The 22,211-nt window shown below is 39.1% G+C and overlaps 1 protein-coding gene across 2 annotated transcripts in view; it reads right to left on the reverse strand.

Moving 5' to 3' along the window:
• Positions 1-22,211, reverse strand: part of LOC136866345 (cytokine-like nuclear factor N-PAC) — a 367,035-nt gene that overhangs the window by 13,888 nt on the left and 330,936 nt on the right. For both annotated transcript variants that reach the window (XM_067143213.2, XM_067143212.2), the window contains exons 10-11: positions 10,402-10,564; positions 10,137-10,316 (exon numbers count right to left, since the gene is read on the reverse strand). In XM_067143213.2, the coding sequence (XP_066999314.2) occupies positions 10,137-10,316; positions 10,402-10,564 (343 nt within the window). The remainder of the gene's footprint in view (positions 1-10,136; positions 10,317-10,401; positions 10,565-22,211) is intronic.

Genomic DNA, 22,211 nt, shown 5'->3' on the forward strand with positions numbered 1-22,211 from the left:
AAGTCTTCAATTAGCTGGAAAATACAATATCCATACTAGAAGGGCAGAATAGAATAGGGGTCAAAGTTCTTCCATCAAGTCTGGGACCTAGAGTATAATAAGGGGGTTTATGCGAGAGCCAAACAGACCATGTTGAAAACATATCTTCAGCCTATTATGACAAACAGCCTGGAGTGCTGTGTGATTAGTAAGGGAAAACTAAGCAAATTGCCTGTGAAATGAAGTTTCTGCAGTCAGCCCTGCAGAAGACTATAAGACATAAAATTAGGAACGAGCAGTGCTTTTTTTTTGTATGGCAGTACGCAATTGTACGCAATACTGGCACCTTTTTCTTGAAAGAAACAAAAACTGGATATTATTCAGAATATTCCCCTCACATTTCCTATAAAGTGCTGGCTTATGGCTTAAAATAAAACTTATTTGCTTTCATTACATTTATATAACTTACATATAATGCGTACGAGCAAATGACTGACGTTTCGGTAAACTGCTGTTCTAAAACGATCATTCCTGTCCTATAATCCAGGATGCAGGCTTGCAAAGGAACTGATAAGAGGACCAAACAAGAAGCATACTAAAGAACTGTTGAAAATCAATATAGAGAAAATATAAGATGGGTAATAGGACTGTTGAGAGGACACTGCCATTGGAAAAAACACCTCCATAGAATTAGAGTAATAAGAGACAACATATGTAGGAAATGCAATGAAGCAGAGGATCAGCTGAACACATACTTTTCGAGTGTGAGGCGCTGGGTAGAATCAGACTCTCCACTCTAGGACTACCAGGCGAAGCGAGAGAAAAATCCAAGACGACCCAATAAAATCAACCTGCAGCTTTGTGAAGGGAGCAGGTATATCTAGATGGGAATGAAGGAAAAACATGGTAGCAAAAGATTTTAGAGGTCAACGCTAATTAGGAACTGATATTTAGAGGCCCCATAAAGAAAAGAAGAAGAAATACAGTAGTATGTAACTAGCAAATATCTAGGTTATGTTAGCCGGGCGGTCTGTAAAAACGGCAGGTCCAAGGGAGAACACTGCATATATATACAGACAGGTGACAGTAGACAGTTCTACCTGCGACTGTCTGGCCGAGGGTTGGGCGGCCAATACAAAACCTGACAACCCATGAGAGAACCAACGGCTTTCTGCGACGAGTTTTCTCATGGAAGGATTAATGAAGCCTTTGTGGAGAAAATGCCTCATAAATTCATTAAAAAGACCTTAATGGCAGCAAAGGCGGAGAAGATGGACTTTGGTACGGTGGAGCTGGCGAAGGAGGCAATCTACTGTCCATTGTTATAATGGGCACGACGGTTCCACATGTCAAGGTTGGTACCCCGGCAGTGTCTGTTCTACATGTTAGTGGTGCTGATAAAATATATATCAGGGCTAACAACCTTGAGAGTTAACAACTGTCACCTACTAAGGTGACCCCACATATATACTTAAACTCAACATGAAGAAAAATATCATCAAAAATATTACCCCAGATGGTAATCAACCCACCCCCTGTCATGATGGGGCAAGCAGGTCATCAGATTATGGGGAGCCTACATCTTCATGTACTCCACCACTACTGCCCTCACATAAACAGCAACAGAAAAAGAAAAGGAACATTACTTACCTAGCTACAGTGAACATAAACTCCCTGTTAAAAGGTAGGTAAACTCAAACACAACCTTGATGTGTTGGACAAGTATAACATCAAGATAGCAGCATTACAAGAGACTCGGTTCACAGATGAAGACTCAACGAAAACCCAAGGATACCAGATCTATAAAGGAAAACCTGGTAAGAAGGTCATGAAGACCGTTCCGCACCTGGGTACTGGCTTTGCTGTACACCATAGAATGGTAACCACATATTAGAATTCACCTCGCCCAATGGCAGAACCTCCCCACTATCCTTCAGGTCCTACAACAGAGCGTACACCATAGTGAACTTCCATGCACCTACAAACGACACCAACAGGAAAGATCTGGAAGCAGTGGAGTACTACTGGAACACCCTTGAAGAGACCCTAGACGAGATCCAAAACCACCACACCACCATACTCATGGGTGACTTCCACAGACAAGTCGGTAAGGAGAAGAAATACCGCAAGATAGTAGGCAGTTAACCAGCCCACAAACGGACCAACAGAAATGGCGTGCGACTCATACACCTTTGTGACAAATACAACCTGGTCCTAAAATCAACTGGGTTCAAGCGATTGCCTAGGAAGGACCTGGAAGAGTCCAAATCACATGCTGAGTGAATTTCAGTTAGACCATGTGGCTATTGATAGGAGATGCCACAGGGAAATACAGAACGTCAAGGTCTTGAGAGGAGACTTCCAGACCACCCTTGAGAAGAATGCACAGAAACAAGGGTGGCCTACTCTACAAAAGGCCCTACTGGATGCCACTCTGGTAGTCCACAGAGTGCTATCAGGCTACAGAGGAAAGGCGCAGAGCCTGGATCAAGTGGAGCCAGCGCAACGATGAACCCAACCATCAGGCTTTCATTGCGCCAAGAAAACAACAGCGAACGTCACAAGTAAAACTAAGAGGAACTACAACAGGTCTCAAATACAACAGGCAGAAGAAGACTTCAAGAGAAACAATTCAAGAGATCTCTACAAGAGACTCAAGAAACAGCCAACCTCATACATGGCCCCCACCCTACATCTCCGAGGGCCAGATGGGAAATTCAAATTAACAACAGAGACTACACCAACACCTTTGCAGAGTACTTCCAGAAACTCCTCAATGCAGAAGAATCTAAAGAGAGACTGACCTTTACCGAGTCCACTGTCAGGGACCAGTACTCTGTACCACCCAACATGAAAGAAATAGAGGAGAGAATCAAAGGCCTCAAGAGCAACAAGGCCCCAGGAGAATATGGTATAGTTGCAGAGATGTGGAGGCAGGTAGATGGACAGTCCCTGCAGAATATCACCCAGATCATCCAAGACATACGGAGAACAGAGTTCTTGCCAGAGGGATGGACCTCAGCCGTGATTCATCCACTACACTCAACACAGCTGGACTCCCAACTAGGTGAATGCCAGGCTGGTTTCTGCGTTAATAGGTCCTGCATAGAGCAGATACGAAACCTCAAGACCATCCTCACATATAGGAGCCAAGAGGGACATCTCTGGGTAACCAATATGGCATACAATTCAGTAGAAAGACAGACCCTCTTTACTACCCTGCAGGAAGTAGGCCTAGATGAGAAGACCACCAAACTAGTCCAAGCTACTTTGACGAACACCACCTCGAAAGTCAAGTTCAGGGGTGAGCTCTGAGAGCTTTCTCATCCAGACAGGAGTCAGACAGGGAGATGGAAGAGGCTACTCACCAACTACAGAGCCTCTACAGTATTGCAGCAAAAATTGGCTCGAAGGTCAACCTACAGAAGACTGTGTTTATCACTAATATAAAGCAGGCCCCTTCTACAATCCCACTAGGAAACAACACCATAAGTAAAGTTCCTGCAGTAAAGTACTTAGGAGAATGGATCTCGGCAACAAGCGAGAGCGAAACTTGGGCCATAGACACCAGGTGCACCAAGTTAGAGGGGCCCTATCATTCCTGTAAAAGCATCTACACCTCCAAGTACCTCTCCAAGAACCTAAAGCTGAAGCACTACAACTCTGTAGTAAGACCCTCTGTACTCTACGCCTATGAGTGCCTGTTGATGAATCGAAAGGCCCCACTCAGGAACCTAGAACTTAAAGAGAGGAAGATCTTGAGGAGGATACTAGGACCCATAAGAGAGGAGGATGGCACCTACAGGATCAGGCACAACGAAGAGCTCTACAAACAGCAGGAAGACAGTCACATGTATGAGGAAAAGGTGACTGACTTTCTACGGACACATGAGCCGCCTGAAACCCTGCAGGCTCACCAACAGAATCCTAGCAGTGACAAGTAGCGGAAAGGCTTCGAAGACTAAGTGGATCACCTCAGTAAAATCAGACCTAGAGGAAGTACAGATCCTATTAGAGACCATAGAGAACCGATCTCAGTACCGACAGGCAATCCTACAGGGAGTCTTCCCACTGTCCCTCACAAGCAAAAAGAGTACAGGGACCACCAGACCTAAGTGGACGGATGGAAGGAAGCAGGCACACAGCCAGAAAATGAAAGCATACTGGGCCAAGAAAAAGCAGAAGACTTTAGCCAAAAGTTAAGACGAGCCCCGTGATCCCTAGTCGGCCAAAAAAAAAAAAAAAACCCAGGAGAAACAGGGAAAGTAACACAAAATAGGATGAACATAAAGGCAGGTTAGTGTGTGAAGAGGGAGCATTAGAAAGAGGAGACAAGAACAAACAGGGAAACATGAAAGGACAAGGACAACCTCCATATCTTCATACACTGCCGTCAATAAATAGATAGGCTCTCTACTCATCAATCCCAGGTCTTCTACATCAATCTCTTCCCTTGTCCTTCTCGTGCTGCCTTTGAAAAGTTCAGCTAGTCTGTGAGGTAGGCCTAGCTCTCGTAATAAGCCCGTTCCTGGTCCTCTTCATCAAAGACATGGAAATGCTGTTCAGTTGTCATGATAATGAGTAAAGTCACACACAAATAGATAGGAGGAACAAGAAAAGGAACACAAAATAGGAAGAGCATAAAGGCAGGTCAGTGTGTGTGTGTGTGAAGAGACTACAGAACAATGGCCACTTTTTCTCCCACAAAAAGAGACTGATACAGAAGATATCTTCATAGACCACTTACTGCCACTTGCATTATTAGTTCGAGAAACAACTGTGTTGTGAATCAAAGCCAGCCCACACACTACAGGGTCCGCCAGAAAAATGTATACACTCTTTACGGAACAATAACTATTTATTGTGTTTTTTTAATTTAAATTTTGATTACACATGTAGTTCTCTCTTCACGTAAACATATGGTTACATGAGATGTTCAAAATGTTCACCGTTGGCTGCCAGACACATGGCAGAACGACAAGCGGTCGCTGCAACTACGTCCTTCAATGTTTGAATGGGGATCTTTGCACATGCCGCTGTAATCTGCTGGCGAATAGCCTCCAGCGTGCGTGGCTTACGTCGATAGACTTGATTTTTCACAGTTCCCCACAAGTAAAAGTCCATAGGGGTAAGATCTGTTGACCGTAGGTGAAATCAATGGTCCCTCGTCGTCCAATCCAATGTCCCGGCAGATTGTCATCCAGGAAAGCTCGTACTGATACACGGTAGTGTGGAGCCGCCCTGTCTTGTTGGTAGAAGACTTCATCATCGGCTCCATAAAGCGCATGTACAGCTGGTAAAATTAATGTGCATAACATTTCCAAGTACACTGCTCCAGTGACAGTACCATCAAAGAAAAAGGGTCCTAGTAAGCTCCTCGACGACAGTCCACACCAGACATTAACCCCTGGTAGATTGATCACCTTGTCCACATGAAAATGCGGATTTTCCGGAGCCCAGTAGACACAGTTATGTCGATTCACTGTTCCATTAATTTTAAACTGGGCTCCATCAGACCACACTAACTTCGTCAGAAATTGTTCATCTTGGGTTACCATTTGCTGATACCATTTGCAAAATTCCATTCGACAATCGGGATCGTTCTCATTAAGCGCATGCAGTAATCGTGGGATGTAAACTTTCCACTTAGCTGTTTTCAAAATTCGTCGTACACTTATACTGCTAATCTCCACTTCACGTACACATTGCGTAGCAGACTTCTGTGAAGAATTAGCAAAACTTTCCAACACGTGAGCCAATGAAGCAGGACTGGTAGCCGTGCGCGTTCTTCCCGATCTTCCTTTGTGAATATCACAAATTGTTCCATGCGTCTCAAACTTCCCACTAATGCGTTTAATTGCTAGGCATGTCGGCGGTTCTGTTTCAAACTCCCTCTTCCACTGACGTTGCACATCAACGGCATTATCAAACCTGATAAACCACTTCAGAATGTACTTTTGTTGCTCGAACATCAAGCGTGCTCCATCCATTTTGTTTTCCCACTATCGTGATGCAAGTACCGACATCTGTTGAGCGAAAGACCTTACTACAACATTTAAAAACAATGATAACACTTGACAATGTCCGTATGCCGATATCGTATAACAAAGAGTGTATACATTTTTCTGGCGGACCATGTATATGCTTCATGGGCGACTTCCTCAATCACTAGTTACATAAATCTTTTATTTCCTATCCTTTACCCCTCGTTTTGAATCCTATAAAAAATGTGGGGCATATGCTAGTAGTAAATATTCTGCATCATGACTTAAAACAGATATGGGATGCACGAGGAGGAAAAATAAGTCTTTCAGGGTACCTGCTAGAAACCTAAATCTGTTTTCCCTGCATTTTCCCAGTAATATTCCAGTTTTCCTTTTGTTAAATTCAGGTAGAGGTACTGGTTGAACCGTGTACCCCCCTCTATCTTCAGGAATTCTCCACGCTGGAGCCTCTGTTGGTTTAGAAATTTTCTCACTCAACTTGGCAGGGGTTTCCTCAATTTTAGGTGCTGTTAACTTTATTACCACAAGTATTAATATACATGCCCCAAGAAAAGTCCCTAGATCAAACTCCTCTTATTTGTGTGGGCAGTAGCTATTACAGCATTACTACTACTTTTCCCCCTAGATGTTCTTGTTGGAGCTATTACTATATTACTCATTGACTGAAACTTTTATTTGTAGTTAATTTTATTTATAGTTGATTAGTATTGTGAGAGAAAGTTGAAAAATTCTGAATTTTTTTTAGGAAGTAGATTAATATTACTTTGTGTATCTTGGTTATCAAAATTAGAATAGAGACTGTCCTCTTCCTGAATTAAAAAAAGCTAAATTATGTTGCTAAATGTTTTATTAATAATAATAATAATAATAATAATAATAATAATAACAACAATAACAATAATAATAATAATTTGTATTGAAATGTTAGTCTGTTTTTAAGATATCTGATTTTCCAAGAAATGAATTTAATTCAGTATTTAATGGCAACTTTCAGATTTATACGTTGGTTGTCAATAGGATATAATATTTTAAGGGATAAGCTTTAGAAGAGATAATATAATTATTGTAAGAGTGTTGCGCCATTGCGCGGATAGAAAATAATCAGGTTGGGGTGAAAAACTAAAGTTTTATTCTTGTTTAGTTGTTTACTTTTTATATATTTCACATGTGAATTTTTGTGAACACATTGGTACATGGAAAATATAGTGTGGTTTGCAGTATTTAATATTATTAATCAAGGAAGCTTGGAATTAGTAATATGATATGTGGCCGGCCAAAGTCGTGCCAGCAGCCGCCGCTGTTGTATGTAGGGAAGTAAACATTATTAGCATAGAAATTAATAATTTTTTTGTAAGTTTCAAGGTAGAATTTGAAATCTATGTAAGGCTTTATTTATAAAATGAAGCTTTTGAATTATGAACTAGGATTTCAGATACCTTATTTTAAACATAAAGAGTTAAGTTCTTCAAACTGAAAGAATTTGGCAGTGTTTTAGTCTTTTCAGAGGAATCTGTTCTGTAATCGATAGTAAATGTAATATTCGACTTAGTTTTGTTTTTCAATTTGCATACCGCCGTCGTAAGACATAAGAGACGCTCTGGCATGTTTATCATGTTCTGGAAACATATTTTGCATGAACTCTCACAATGGCATAAAGAACTTGAAATAAATGTGTCACAAGCCAAACAAGCCACATAAAAAGTTAATCTGTAAAGTGGGTTATCGATAATCTCATTTTAAATAGCCATTACAAGGAACACAACAACTAACGAATAGTGTAAATTGCTCACAGCACACTACGAATCACTCTTCAAACTAACGCCTCTGTTCATCAGAGACTTTATTCTTACAACTGGTGCGAGTGAGCATACCAGTTTCTAAACACACTTTTAACAGAAACATATGGGTTAGTATTCAGAGACTCGGGAATAAGATCCTAGTTCCTGTAGCAAATGGAAGTGCCGTTTGAATACATATGCTCGTTAACTAGTGTGCATGGAAACAAGTACCACTGACACATTCCTTTTTTTAAAAATTATTTTTCTGTGATAATTTCACATTTTAATAATAATAATAATAATAATAATAATAAATACGGCATTTTTAAAGAAATATAGTGTTAAAAAACTATGTATAAAATCCAAATCACTCTCAGCTATAAAGTCACTGTCATAGCCTAAAACATCTAAATAATCCAATTATTTGGCCTAGAACTTGGCCCAGCCATTTAAAAATAATTAGGCCTACCAACAGCACAAAAATCTAATAACACAAAATGTTGAATTAAACTTCACTTGAGAACACCAATAAATGTTGAATATAAACAAAATATAACAAACAAACTACTATTAAAATAGAAACAATATAACGAAGGAAAGCACGTATTTTGAAGCTTAAAGAAGACTATACTCGCAAGCAGCACACTTCAACTCGTCATGCGGTAAAGATACGTGGTTTGATAACTTCATTTGTTTCAAACAGATGAGCTCTCAGTGTCTCTATCTCTTGAGAAAAGTGTAAACTAAATCCAAAAGCTACCATAACTGTCTTTTCCTGACATCTGGGAGTCCAATAAGGTACTAATACAGCCATCCGAACACAGAGCTGATAGATCGGCACACTGAGCGTTGTAAACAATGCCACTTGAGCTGAGCGTATGAGAGGTAAATAGTTTTTAATAGCTTTAGACAAATCAGGAAAGGAACAAATAGAAGTACATATTATGGTTAAGTTTACCAACGTAAAAATATACGAAGGAAGGCATAGGCCTGCCTCAAACGTAGTCCCATCGAGAATTTTTACTCTTAAGGTTCAGGGACAATCAGTGGAATGGGTAGTCCTAGCCACCTGAGTACAAGGTCACCAACTCAGAATATGCCTTGGATGCCCACACTTATTCTGCGGCAACTGGTATCCCAACTCTCAGGATCACTTACTAGACCACTCAGCCACTGCTCATGGCTGTTCATGAACTGAGACATGACTACAGAAACCCCCCCCCAGTAGGCATCAACTGAGTGGACTCCGGATATTTTGTTCATAAACTGAAGTAACAGACATGAAAGCAGGAATGACTTTGATGGATGATACTTTGCATCATTTCCCCTCAAGTCTCCTCAGCAGCAACAATGTTTTTTTTGCCATAGCATGTACATAAAACTGCCATGCTTTTACTTGTGGCAAATTTGAGAAATTTATCATGTAATACAATTCTGAAAGATCATTGAAACCCAGGCCAATTTTATGAAATTCGTTCATACATCATCTTAAACAAAAAAAACACCACTCGCAACCTGTTTTCTTCCTGGAATACATTTTGTCTGAAAAGAAACTACATTCACAATTTCAACACCAGGCATGAAGCGAATCCTTTTCCTTTATTTTCCTTTATCCCTCGCAGTATAGAGACAGAAAACTCATCATTCCACAATCTGGAGAACTACAAGACAAGTGTCAAATAACACATACTGAAAATAGTTGTCACAATTGTTTGGCTGAGCACATGTACGAAATATATTGTCACTCATCATGTGTATCCAAGGTATACAATGATTTTGGCTTCTTATATTTGTTTCATGAAACCTCCGTTACTTCTTTTCTTTCCTATTCCACTTGTTTACCATTTCAAACACAAGGGTTCAAAATGTACTAAAAGCACGTGAATATGACACAGACTGAAAAAGGAAATACAGAATCTCACTACACGAGTACAAAAACTAATAACCCTGATCATCATTACTCGACTGTTATTAGTTCTTTAGAAAATTTCATGTATGAAGCAGCTATCTGGGATGAAATCCGAGATGTCTACTGAAAGAGACAGGAATTAGAAAGGCAGTGAAAACAGGTGGAATGGCCCCATTAGGAGGGTCACTGTACGATCAAATACCTCGAATAAATGAGAGACAACTGAATTTAGCTATCGCAAAAAACAGACACAAAGATCAAGGAAGAATTGTTGGTTTTCACTTCATAGAGGAGAGATGAGTATCTGGAAAGATGTTTACTGTAAATTTTTTTTTTTTCAAAAAGTTGAATATTTCTAAATGATCTAGTCTTTTGTGTGTGTCATTCTAGAAAGAAAAAAAATAGGGTGTCACTTCCTATCCACAATTTTGGATTGTCTGGATGTGAATCGCTTATTATACATACCTCTTCCTTTATCCAAAATAGTTGGACAAGCTAAGGACGTGAGTTCCAGCACTTCAAGAACATCTTTCTGCTGAAGACCGGCTCTGTCAGCAAGGGCCATTCCTTCAGCAAGACCTGCCAATGTCACACCAGCCATCAGCTGCAGGACTAGGTTCATTTTTGATGCATTTCCAACTTCACCTGCACAAAAAAATAAGGTATCTAATAATATGCAATACATCAACACACATGCCCAAAACGAGAGGAACAGAATATGTTATCTTACCAAGGTAGAATGAGTTCTTGCCCATAGCTTTGAAACAGGACTGACATTCATCAAAAAGTGACCTGTCACCAGCTGCAAGGATCACCAAGGTTCCTTGTTCTGCTTGTATCTTACTGCCTTGTACTTGTGCCTCGAGATAGCGCCCACCTTTGGCATTAATGGCCTGCAACAAATTTAAATTGATATACAGGGTGTTTCAAACCTACAGCAAAACTTCAGGAATGGATTACTCACACACACACACACACACACACACACACAAAAAAAAAAAAAAAAAAAAAAGCCTATGACAACATAGGTTCGAAAATTCAAAGTTACAGATTTATTCGACCTTCAGTTCCTACAAACTGCGCTGTACTTCTGTAACGTCACCTGGTATACTCTGGTTACGGATCATAGGAAATGTTCTAAGTGACCTCCTCCTGCCTAAATACAGGTCTCCGTTCATCACCTCACTGAATTTCGTACACAAAATTGCCTGGTGTAGTTTATACTGTCTGGAAGGCTGCCACAATGCATGCTGGAGAGTAGGTTCATCCACAATAGCAGTCAAATACATGAGACACTTTACGTGCCCCCACAGGTAGAAGTCTAGAGGGTTTAAGTCAGATGAACGGGGTGGCCAAGCAATCGGTCATCTCCACCTATCCAGCACTCAGGAAAATGTGCATTCAGGTGGCTCCAGGTAGACAGACTGAAATGTGCAGGAGCACCACCATGCATGAAGTACTGTTACCATTACAGATATTAGAATGGTTAATTTTTTCCTTTGTAAAGTGAAGTACTGTTCTCGATGGGATGCAAGTGGCACGTCTTCTATGTATTTCAGCAATGCAGTATGCAAGAAATCTGTGTAATTCTGCGTAGTATATCTCCCTGGAAGGACAAAGGGTCCCAACAAGCAATCACCAATAATGGCTGCCCAGATGTTAATGGAGAACCTTGAGACGATTGGATAGTTTCATGGGGATTTGTGTCCGCTCACATGTGTTGGTTATGCAAATTTTGGATTCTGTCCCTTGTTAATGTCACTTCATCTGTGAATATAACAAAAGCTGCCAAGTTGGGTGTCATACCACACTGCTGCAGGAACCACTGGCAGAATGTTACTCTTGGAGGATAATCCGCAAGAGACAAGGCTTGTACACACTGCAGATGGTATGGATACAGCAAGTTTTCACATAAAAGTCTCCAGATTGTCATGTGCAACACATTCCTCTGCAAGCTTAACCACCTTGTGCCGATTCCAGGACTTTCCTCCACAGCATTGAGTAGACCTTCCTCATCCTCTGGTGATGTACTTCTTGGCCGTCCCCCACTGCCTGGTGGACATGTGAAACTCCCATATTCACAGAAGTGGCGATGAATTCCTTCAAATGTCTTTCAGTCTGGTAATCTGTGCAATGGGTAGTGTTCTTGGTACAAGTGACATGCCTCCAATGCATTACCATCCGCCTAACATACATGTAATGCACGGTCGCAAGCTCTTGGTTGGTGTAAATTTCTAGACTACAAACCAAGGGCACAGGCAATTACAAACCACCCTGGCTAAGGATACGTTTAACGTTCCTAGTACTTGTGTGTCACTTCAGAGCAGATTGCACACCACAATTATACTAACCACGGATATGGCGGTAGCTGCGTATTTAACTGGATATCACTGTACTCGCAGAACTTGTCAGCATAACAGCACATGCTCGAATAACTCTCTAACTATGCATTTCCAGACCCATGTTGTCATAGCCTTTTCTTCTTGTTATATGAGGAATCCATTCCTGAAGTTCTGCCATCGAGTTTTGAAACATCGTGTATAAATGTGAGTAGGGCACAATAGGCATGCAAGATGGAATACTGAATCACACTTAAAACATTGTTTCTCCTCAACCCATTTATGCTGAATATAACATGTAACTTACCGAGTCCTAACATCAATACTGTCAAGTTTTAATGGTGTCTGTATTTCTGCTCATAAAAAGCATATATGATGCGAGACATTGCTACTTGAGCTGCAGAAGCAGGAAGATGCAGTAGCCTTTTATGAAGGATTGGGGTGATTATAAAAATCATTTAGCTGTTATCAGAGTTGGGGAGTAATTGAGTAAAAATCAAATTACTTTTAATGGATACTTCTTTAGTAATAATTACTTGTAATGGTTACTTTCACAAAATGTAATTTTTACTCAATTTACTTCTTGAAATAAAAATGTAATAGTTATATATTCCATAACTGATATACATTGCATTGAGAGTATGGCAACTTTTGAGCCCCAAACCACATAAGCAATTATTACACTAAGGGTACAAAGCCAAGGATACAGTGTGCACTTGTTCATTTACTTGTAGCTTGTTGCGGTTGCTAATAGAGATTTAGATAATCTTGTACCATAACTGAGTTTGCACAGGGTCAATAATGGAAATGTGAAAAACATGCGACAGTGAAAGGGTAAGGACTTTCCAATCTCCTTTTTGATAAATATTCTGAATTAACTGGTCCTTAAAATAACGAGAACATGAGTGTGAAATGCAAACTTTGTTTGGGAACAATCACTTTGAAAACTCTTAAGGTATCATGTTTAGTCTCACTTTCACTTAATCTCTCTAATGCTAAAAAGCACAAAATGAAGATCTCTCTCCTTGCAAACTTTGGTTTATCATTCCAGACCCACATGAAGGAAAGTCAGTCATTTCATAAAGACTGGCTTTCTGTGAAGTAACTGTAATTTTACTTATTACTTGTTGAAAATGTAATTTGAAATTGTAACTGAGTAAAATACTATATTTCTCAGATTATATGTAATTTAGCCCAGGTTTATTTTGTACTTTTTCCCATCAATGGATGTCTTAGCACTGCATAAGGTTGGCAAGTCATCAAATCAGATTTTAAGAATGTTCCAGAAGCTAAAAATGTCCAAGAGGTTCATGTAACATAATATTAAATTTTTCTAAGATGTTGGAATGGTAAAAATCTGTCCCAACAGTGGCTACGCACAATATGAACTCTAGTACTGGCTAAAGCTTGCTAGTGGCTTAATTAACAAAGCACTAACATATTGAAGGTTTTTCAGTGATGGAAGGATGGGAAAGGGTTAGGATTGGGAAGAAAGCGGCTGTGGCCTTAACCCTCTAAGCACCAACGTCCTTTTGAAAACCCCTTTGGTTTTCATCTGAAAAATGCCAACGTCCTTTCAAAAGGACGTTCAATATTTATTTTTTATTATTAAAAGTAACAGTCATTTCCTTTCAGAATTTCCCAATATGGTTAAAGATTCACTATTTTTGCAATAAACAGCCTCCTTTATTTTCAAAGCCATTCTTTCAGTATATAAGTCCAATCAGCAAGCATATTTACTTGCGCGGCTGTGCACTTGTCGGTTCTGTGTCTAGTTGTTCTCGATCTTTTACTTGTTCATTTATTGCTGTGAAAATGATTATATATCCATTGTGCTTCACTGAACATAAGTGCGTTTAAGAGGTCTTGGAAAATATACTCGTACTGACTTTTAAATTATTATTATTTGTATTATGTTATGTAAGTGTTATGTAAAAGACGTTTGTACCGTATTTAGTAAATATTGGTATATATAAATTAAATGAGTGTAATTAGACTTTTATTTTTGGCTCATTTGGATACATAAATTAATTATTTTTACTACAGATTTATTTTAGGCACAAAATGAATGAAATTTTCAATATAGCTTCATAATAGGTTGTACTATCCAATAAATATGTTCGCGATGTATTAATTTTTTTTGTTCTACCTAAATCTTATCGCTAAACTTTTGTTTTATTTTTAATTACTATTTTTGGGTTTTGGCTTCCAAACGTTTACTAATGGTCATAAATGAATTGGGTAAGGCTTTATTGGTATAGGCAATCATAATAGTAAAAAAATAATGAAAATTTCAAGTTTCCACCTACAATAACAGGTGAACTGTGAGTGATCAAACAAAAGCTTACACAAAACTGAAACTGGCCTTGGCGCTAAGTGGTACGAAAACCGTAATAGCACGTGGCGCTCAAAGGGTTAAAGTTCACCCCCCCCCTCCACGTATGTCTGTCATAAAAATGGGAAACCGCGGAAAACCATCTTCAGAGTTGTCGATAGTGAAATTCAAGCTCATTGGTTAAAGCAGCAATGCTTGTGAACTTAGAAATCAGGTATAAAATGCAAATGGGCACTGATGGAAAGGTTTTCATTGAGGAGGCGGCTTTTAATACTCAAAATGATAAGGTCAAAGCCACAAGCACAGAAGCTGGCAGTAAGGCTCCAAGGCGGCCACTATCTTGCACCAATCATTCTGTGGTGTGAGTCATGAGGACACAATGAAGTTCCACTTTTGTGCGGAAGGTGTAAAAACGTCAGCCGAAGTCTAGCAGGAGACAGTGCTAGGGAGTGACCCTCAACAACCCACATTTACATGGTCATATCTGGAGCTTTCCACAGGATCCTCACCCCCAAAGCAAAATAAAGCTCAGAAAACACAGCAATGGCTTCCAAACAATGTGCCAGTTAATTTCAACCTCTTGACTAAAAACCGTGGTTTCCAAGAAGAGATGCTCAGACATTGCCAGTCTTAAGTGCTATTGTGAAGGAAATTACAGAATTTCCTGTTTATTTGTGGCCACAAAGAATTGCATGCATGCTTCAGACGGTCATTTTGAATAATGATGGGTTATTTGTGTTCATTTCAGATCGCCATGTAACTGGTATTATTAGGACAATGAAAGATCTCTCAGCATACTCTGTCAATTTACTGAAAACTTCGCAACAGTATTTACAGTAAGACTAGGTACATATGTTCCTACGAAGATATAATGTGACATCTTTAGTTAAGTATTATGCAAAATAGTGGTACACCATCAGCACTGTTATGAGAATGCAGAAAACTGGGGTTTTCCTCCTTTAACAGTAATGATATACAGGAAAGACTATGTCTCAATGATTGATGACCAATTAGAATAAATTCTGTGATAACGCAGGTTAATGCATGCTTCATATGCTGTCAACTCAGTACTTATGAGGAAATGCTTTCTTCTCAAGATCTATATCATTTTCTACCAAGATGGAAACATAAACATAGTGAAATCAGATGTGGAAGAGAGAGGTCTCAAATGGAAGATGTCCTGGAACAGAAGATGTATGCAGACAGGAAGAGATGGCGAGCACTTGTACATCACACCTGAGAAACTGGAGTTGGAAAATGATGATGGAAAGAGATAACAGCTAAGTTCAACATACCGAGCTCGATAGCTGCAGTCGCTTAAGTGCGGCCGGTATCCAGTATTCGGGAGATAGTAGGTTCGAACCCCACTGTTGGCAGCCCTGAAAATGGTTTTCCGTGGTTTCCCATTTTCACACCAGGAAAATGCTGGGGCTGTACCTTAATTAAGGCCACGGCCGCTTCCTTTCCACTCCTAGCCCTATCCTGTCCCCTCGTCGCCATAAGACCTGCCTGTGTCGGTGCAACAAAAAAAGTTCAACATAAAATCAATGAAATAGTGTGTTAATAGAAAATGCTACGACGACTGCTCCACCGAAGATATTCGTCCCAACAACCCACTGCAAACTTTCAACTGCCTAGAAATGCATGTCATGTTGATTTACCTCGTTAAAATTTGTAAAAGCATAGTCACTAACAAGTACCCTCCTCGTAAAATCATGACCTTGCTGCAGAAGCCAGAATTCCAAATGGTTCTGGAGGTCATTGATGTGTCACAGCTTTTCCTATAAGATGTAGAAGGGTGGTATTTATACCTGTGAAGAATGCACAAAACATCTGTTCAGCAAACTCCAATGGGTCATTCCATATTGCAAGAACTGGCAATACAACAACCACTGCAAAATCTGCTAATAATAAAAGTGGGATGGGAAACATTTGCATAAAGCCATCATCTGAGAATATTCACCATCATTCTTGCCTTAAAAAAAATAATAAAAATAAATTTTATATATATATCACTTTACTGATACAATACAAAATGGGCAGAGGCGGGTATTTGAGGAGATTGCTATAGTCACGATACGTAAGACATGAAACTAACTTTTGCTAATGCCCACCATCTAAGGTGATCTGATTAATAACATGTGGATAAAACAATTGTACCGTTGCAAAATGGCATCCCAAAAGTAAAATCTGAACACAGTCGCAAATTACCACTATTGAGTCATTTTATAGCAAATTTCACATCGAGAATTTAGTCTGCTTGCTGCTGGATAAAGTTTAGTTTTTCAATAGAATTTTGACTGAAACACGAGCAATGCTGCATTTTGGGAAAGCTTATTAAAAACAAGTGGAATTTCATAATTTCAGGTACCACAGAATATAACAGAAATGTTTAAAATATAACAGTGTAATATGAAATTAATAATTCTGTATTGAACAATACAAATACTAGTATTTACTCTGTAGCAGTTTGATTTAGAAAAGAAAAACATGATCAATGGTCACATTACTGGATCTAAAATACACTGCCCTAAAAAAAAAAAGTAGGCCTAACACTTTATATTTTGGTAGAAAGCTCAGTTAAATTCTACATTGAATACAGTACGATTACCATACTTTTATGTTTTATGAACTTTAATGAATGAAAAGCAACAATGAATAACAACAGGAGGCTTTTAATGCAATATTGTAATGCATTCTAACTATGGTAAGTGCTCAGGCATATTTCTTATACATTTTGTGCCAATTACAAAAACTATTATTTCAGCATTTTAATAAGGCTAGAATTCATCCTGAGGCACCTGACTGAAGAGAGAGATTGGAGGAGGGCAAGAGAATGTTCTGCCTCTGTACCTTCACCAAGACATCATCATTTGGAGGATGTCCCATGATGGTGTGAGGTGGTGTAACTTCAAATAACTGAACCAATCTTGTACTCATTGAGAATGGCTCCCTCATGGCACACATGCATGTTGAGGAGATACTCAACCACATAATGCCATTTGCATTCCCTTTCAGTAAAAACTTCGTGCTTATACACGATAATGCAAGACCCCATGCTGCTCAGTGTGTCATGAAGTTTTGTTGGGAGGTTAGGTTGGTTGTCACCTTCTATGCCGAGTTTTCAACAATCTGGCTGTAAAGGTAGAGATGCAAGAAGAATGTGAGAACGTACCACAAGAAGACATCCTGAGCTTGATCAGGCATGCCCAGAAGAAGACTGGCGGTGGTAACTGCAGCCACGGGGTGGCAATACCTGCTACTGATCACATAATCAAAATCCAACAAGTTTCAAGTACATTTCCTTAAACTTAGCATCATTCAAATCAATAATTTTAATAATCAGAAATCTGTCAGATTCTGCTTCCTTTAATTTAAAATCTGTGTCTTCAAAAATCAAGATATTTTGAGCATCATTGTTTTTGAAATAGGTGTGCAAAGATTTGACTTGAAGAAGAAAAAAGATAAAAACTGAAGGCCTATTAAAGGAAATAACTCTTTTTTTTAGTAGATACACACGACTCATTGTTGCATACATGGGTGAAGGGAAATCCAGTTTTCTCCTTATCTTACTCTTTCTACATAAGGCCAATGACACGTCACGATGACCCCTCTATGACATCAATGTCCACCTTCCTGATGATGCTGGGAAGGAAAAACAAGCTCACTGCTGACTGAGAAGAAACGGGTAGAGAAGAACTAAAATTAATGAGGTGAAAGCTCATCTATGTGTATGAAAATGCGGAGATCATTCTTGCCCTTTGTATTTTCATGTTGGTCCTTGTCTCTTCTTTCTTTTCCTCCCTCTTCCAATATTGGCCGGCCATTTTGCTTACTCGAAAGTGCCTTCCGATCTTTCTACGCTTTGACTGAAATTTAATATCTAGTGTATTTGTTCTCTTTTGAAGAGTAACAAAAATTTGTATCAAAGGAGAAGTGAGCCATTCCGTACTGCAATAGCCATAGTAACAGATATCAAACCTGCAGAGGTCTGTTAGTGTTAAAGTTGGCTCAACAACGTTTCAGCTGTTGATTACGACTGTTTACACAATTCTTTGTAGATAAATGAGATAAGATAAATAAACAAACAAAAGAAAGACAAAACATGAGAGCTGAAACTTGATTATGATAATAATATGCTTTGTACTTTTCTTTCAATTAGAAACAAGGGCACACCAAAGTAACTCACCATCTTTAAAAATTACTTTATCCTTCCTATTTACGGAATTCATTGAAACATCTACGCTGTTAGCAAGGTGTAAAAAGATGATTTTTATTTAAAAAATAAAATCAAAATTTTTTTCAGTTTTCAATTTTACATGATTACTAATCATTTGATACTATTTTCAGATTTGTGTAGGCATCACTGGTTAAGTACCTAAGATGAATAATGAAGGAGCAATCTAAATTCAGTGTTTTAACAATATTTTAAATTGGGGTATGATATACTGTATTGAAATATATTTTTAAACCAGCTTTTCTGTCTTGACTTATTCTTTCAAAAAAATCAACAACAAAACATGAACTAGAAACTATTCTTTACACCAAGCCCGTTTCTAAACTAGTTCATCTTCAGTCACATTTATAACTTCCTTATTTCAGTGCTTATACAAAAGCTTGGAAGCTCTGTCTACATGAAATCCGTTTCATAACTTTGAATGAACACCACCAAATGCAGAAAACGCACGTTCTGCACTTGAAGATGATGCTCAAGCTGTTAAGAGTTTCATTACTTTGTCTATTACCAACTTGCCAGTAGCGTAGCCAGGATTTCAGTTTGGGGGGGTAAGATAGTTCTTTATCCAGGATTTTATTTTGATAGGTGTCCAAACTTCCAGAGTTTAGGTGGCATAGAATACCTAAAAAGGAAATGAGTGTCCTTGGCGGATTCCGGAAGCCAATAATATGATACATTATATTATATAAAATGCTTAGTAAAAGTACATTCATTAAAACTCCTGGGGTATCTGGTCTCCTTAGACGACACCCCTCCCCCGCCTCATGCCAAAGCCTGTTATTCCCATCCCAACATAACTGCAGCATTTCATATATTCCGAATTCAAGTGAAATAAATGCAAGAATATATAGTTTGAGTAAAGATGCAATATTCTTGTTTAGAATAAATACGGTAATTTTATTATTATAATAGTCATATGATAAGCTATAAAGAAGTGACATTTTATATGAATAATGCGGCAAAGAAATACACACAAATATATAGAATGTAACGGGTATGGGTACAGATATTTTGATAGCTGGTAAAGAAAAATAAACGGCACAACATATGCTAGGTAGGGTTTACCTTGTCCTATTAGTTTCCCTCGCAAGCCTGGGATACAGAATATAGTAGTATAAAGTTACAGTTTTGTGACGATAATGTTCATATGTATAATTTTTATTAACGTGCCAGAAATCAACGACATGGAGCTGTTGCCATTTCAATACAGTTTTAAGAGCCACCGACCCAAGCCAGGATTTGAACCTGCGAACTCGGAGTCAGAAGGACAGTGAGGACAGGAATCCGAACCAATAGAACATCACTTCCCATTTAAAAAATATTTCATGCATTGACTACGATTCAAAGCCTCGGTTGTCTTGATGAGAAGATAGAACAATTGGAACTGAGTTATCATTCCCGCTAGTTACAAAATAGTTACCCGCACTTTTGATAGTGCCATTTGAGGTTACAATCAGTCCCCGGACATTTGACAAAATATATAGGCCTACCTATAGAACTTAAGCACGCATCCACGATCTGTCTTGCTACTGTTAGAATAAAAAAACTTTTTCATTACTTACCGAGCATGCACATAGTTGTGGTTTCTTTATGACAAAACGGTCCATTTTCAAAAATCATCTTCTTCTTCCTTTATTCATTGGGTCTCTTTAAAAAGTTCCTTTTAGCGTTGACCACAAAGATCTTTTGCTACCATGCATTTTCCTTCATCCCCACCCAGTTATACCTGCTCCCTTCAAAAAGCTGCAGGTCCTCCTTATTGGGTCTTCTCGGATGTTTCTTCTCTCTTCACCAGGTAATCCCAGTGTGGAGATTCTGATTCTTCCCAGTGCCTCACATTCAAGGAGTATGTGTACAGTTGATTCTTCCGCATTGTTGCATTTCTTACATACACTGCCTCTTATTTATGTAGGTGCTTTTTAAGATGGCAGTGTCCAGTCAGCAGTCCTACTACCAATCTTATACCTTCTCCGCTGAGTTCCAGCAGTTTCTTAGTATGCTTCTTGTTTGTGCTCCTTATTGGTTCTTTTGCAAGCCTGCATCCTGGAGCATATTTCCAGTTTTCCATTTGTTTCTTTTGTACACAGTTACCTATGTAAAGTCGGGCTTGTCTATAAAAGATCCCACATACCTTCTATGCCTGCATGCCCAGATACCCATATTATTTTAACATTGTACTCTGAGAGCTTCAGGAGAAGCGTATGGCAATACCAAACAATTTTGGATGTAACCCGGACAGCTTCAAATGCCTTAACCTCTCAGCGTGGGACAACTTTCACTACCTGGCTACCCTGTGCTGCAGAAGGAGTATAACACCACGCACGTTATGAGTGCAGGCTTTTAGTTAATCGGGCGTAAATGACAAGCAGTTCAATGGATTTTACCAAAATGTTCAGTTCATTATTAGTGCATAAACACACAAACAGCATAACTTATGGGAATTATCCAAGGACAATGAAGTGGAGGAAACTTCTGAGTGTTCAAATTGAACAAGAGATACGGCTGAACCAAATACAGAAGTAGCTAGTACCTGGATTTTTTTTACAAATAAGATTTCAATACAGGTTTCTGTACTATGCTCATTAACATACACAATGCATAAACTACGTAAATTTCCTCCACAGTAACCGGTACATATTTATTTACCCTTGATAGGAACGGAAATAACATACCATGTGATCGCATGCGATGTTGAGCATAAATATCTGCCTATTCTACTACTATCTTTATGAACTCGACAGTAGGAAACAACTGAACATTTTCACACAGGATATAATAATAATAATGTTATTTGCTTTACGTCCCACTAACTACTTTTACGGTCTTCGGAGACGCCGAGGTGCCGGAATTTAGTCCCGCAGGAGTTCTTTTACGTGCCAGTAAATCTATCGACACGAGGCTGTCGTATTTGAGCACCTTCAAATACCACCGGACTGAGCCAGGATCGAACCTGCCAAGTTGGGGTTAGAAGGCCAGCGCCTTAACCGTCTGAGCCACTCAGCCCGGCCACACAGGATATAAGCAGTTATTTGCACCATTCTGAGACTCATAATTTGTCGTAAATATTTCCCTTTGCCCTCTATAATTCTCCATGTCTTCTCACACAAACTCACCATCAATAACATTACAGCTGATATAACAGTACTTGTTGGCTTTTCAGATGCATTATATATATGTAATCGATAAAAACTCTATAGATAAATATTATTACATTTGTAACAGTTCAATAAATATTTGCTAGATAGAAGCACAAATCAGAAGCTGCTACATGCGTGCAATACACGTCGCTCCGTGACAGACAGCGTTGGAAAGTCTGCATGCAGTGTACGGCACTCCATGTTGAGTGGTTAATGGCTGCTTGCCTATCTGTAAACAATGAAAATATTCTTATCTCTGTAGTTCATATTCAGGTTTCCCTTAAGGCATGTAATGATGGCTACCACTTCATCTTGGAAAACAGTAGTGTGTCTGTCTAGGCTTATTTGGATTGATCACTCAGGTCTTTCCCCGTTGATCCCTCCTCCTGTTCCCTTCTCAGTCCTTGAGCCATCTGTCACCACACAATATCTTCCCTATCAGTTTTCCATATGTTAATGTCCCAGTATTCCTTTTCGGTTATCTGGGTCTCA

This window comes from Anabrus simplex, chromosome 3 (assembly GCF_040414725.1).
Source record: "Anabrus simplex isolate iqAnaSimp1 chromosome 3, ASM4041472v1, whole genome shotgun sequence".
NCBI classification, from domain to species: domain Eukaryota; kingdom Metazoa; phylum Arthropoda; class Insecta; order Orthoptera; family Tettigoniidae; genus Anabrus; species Anabrus simplex.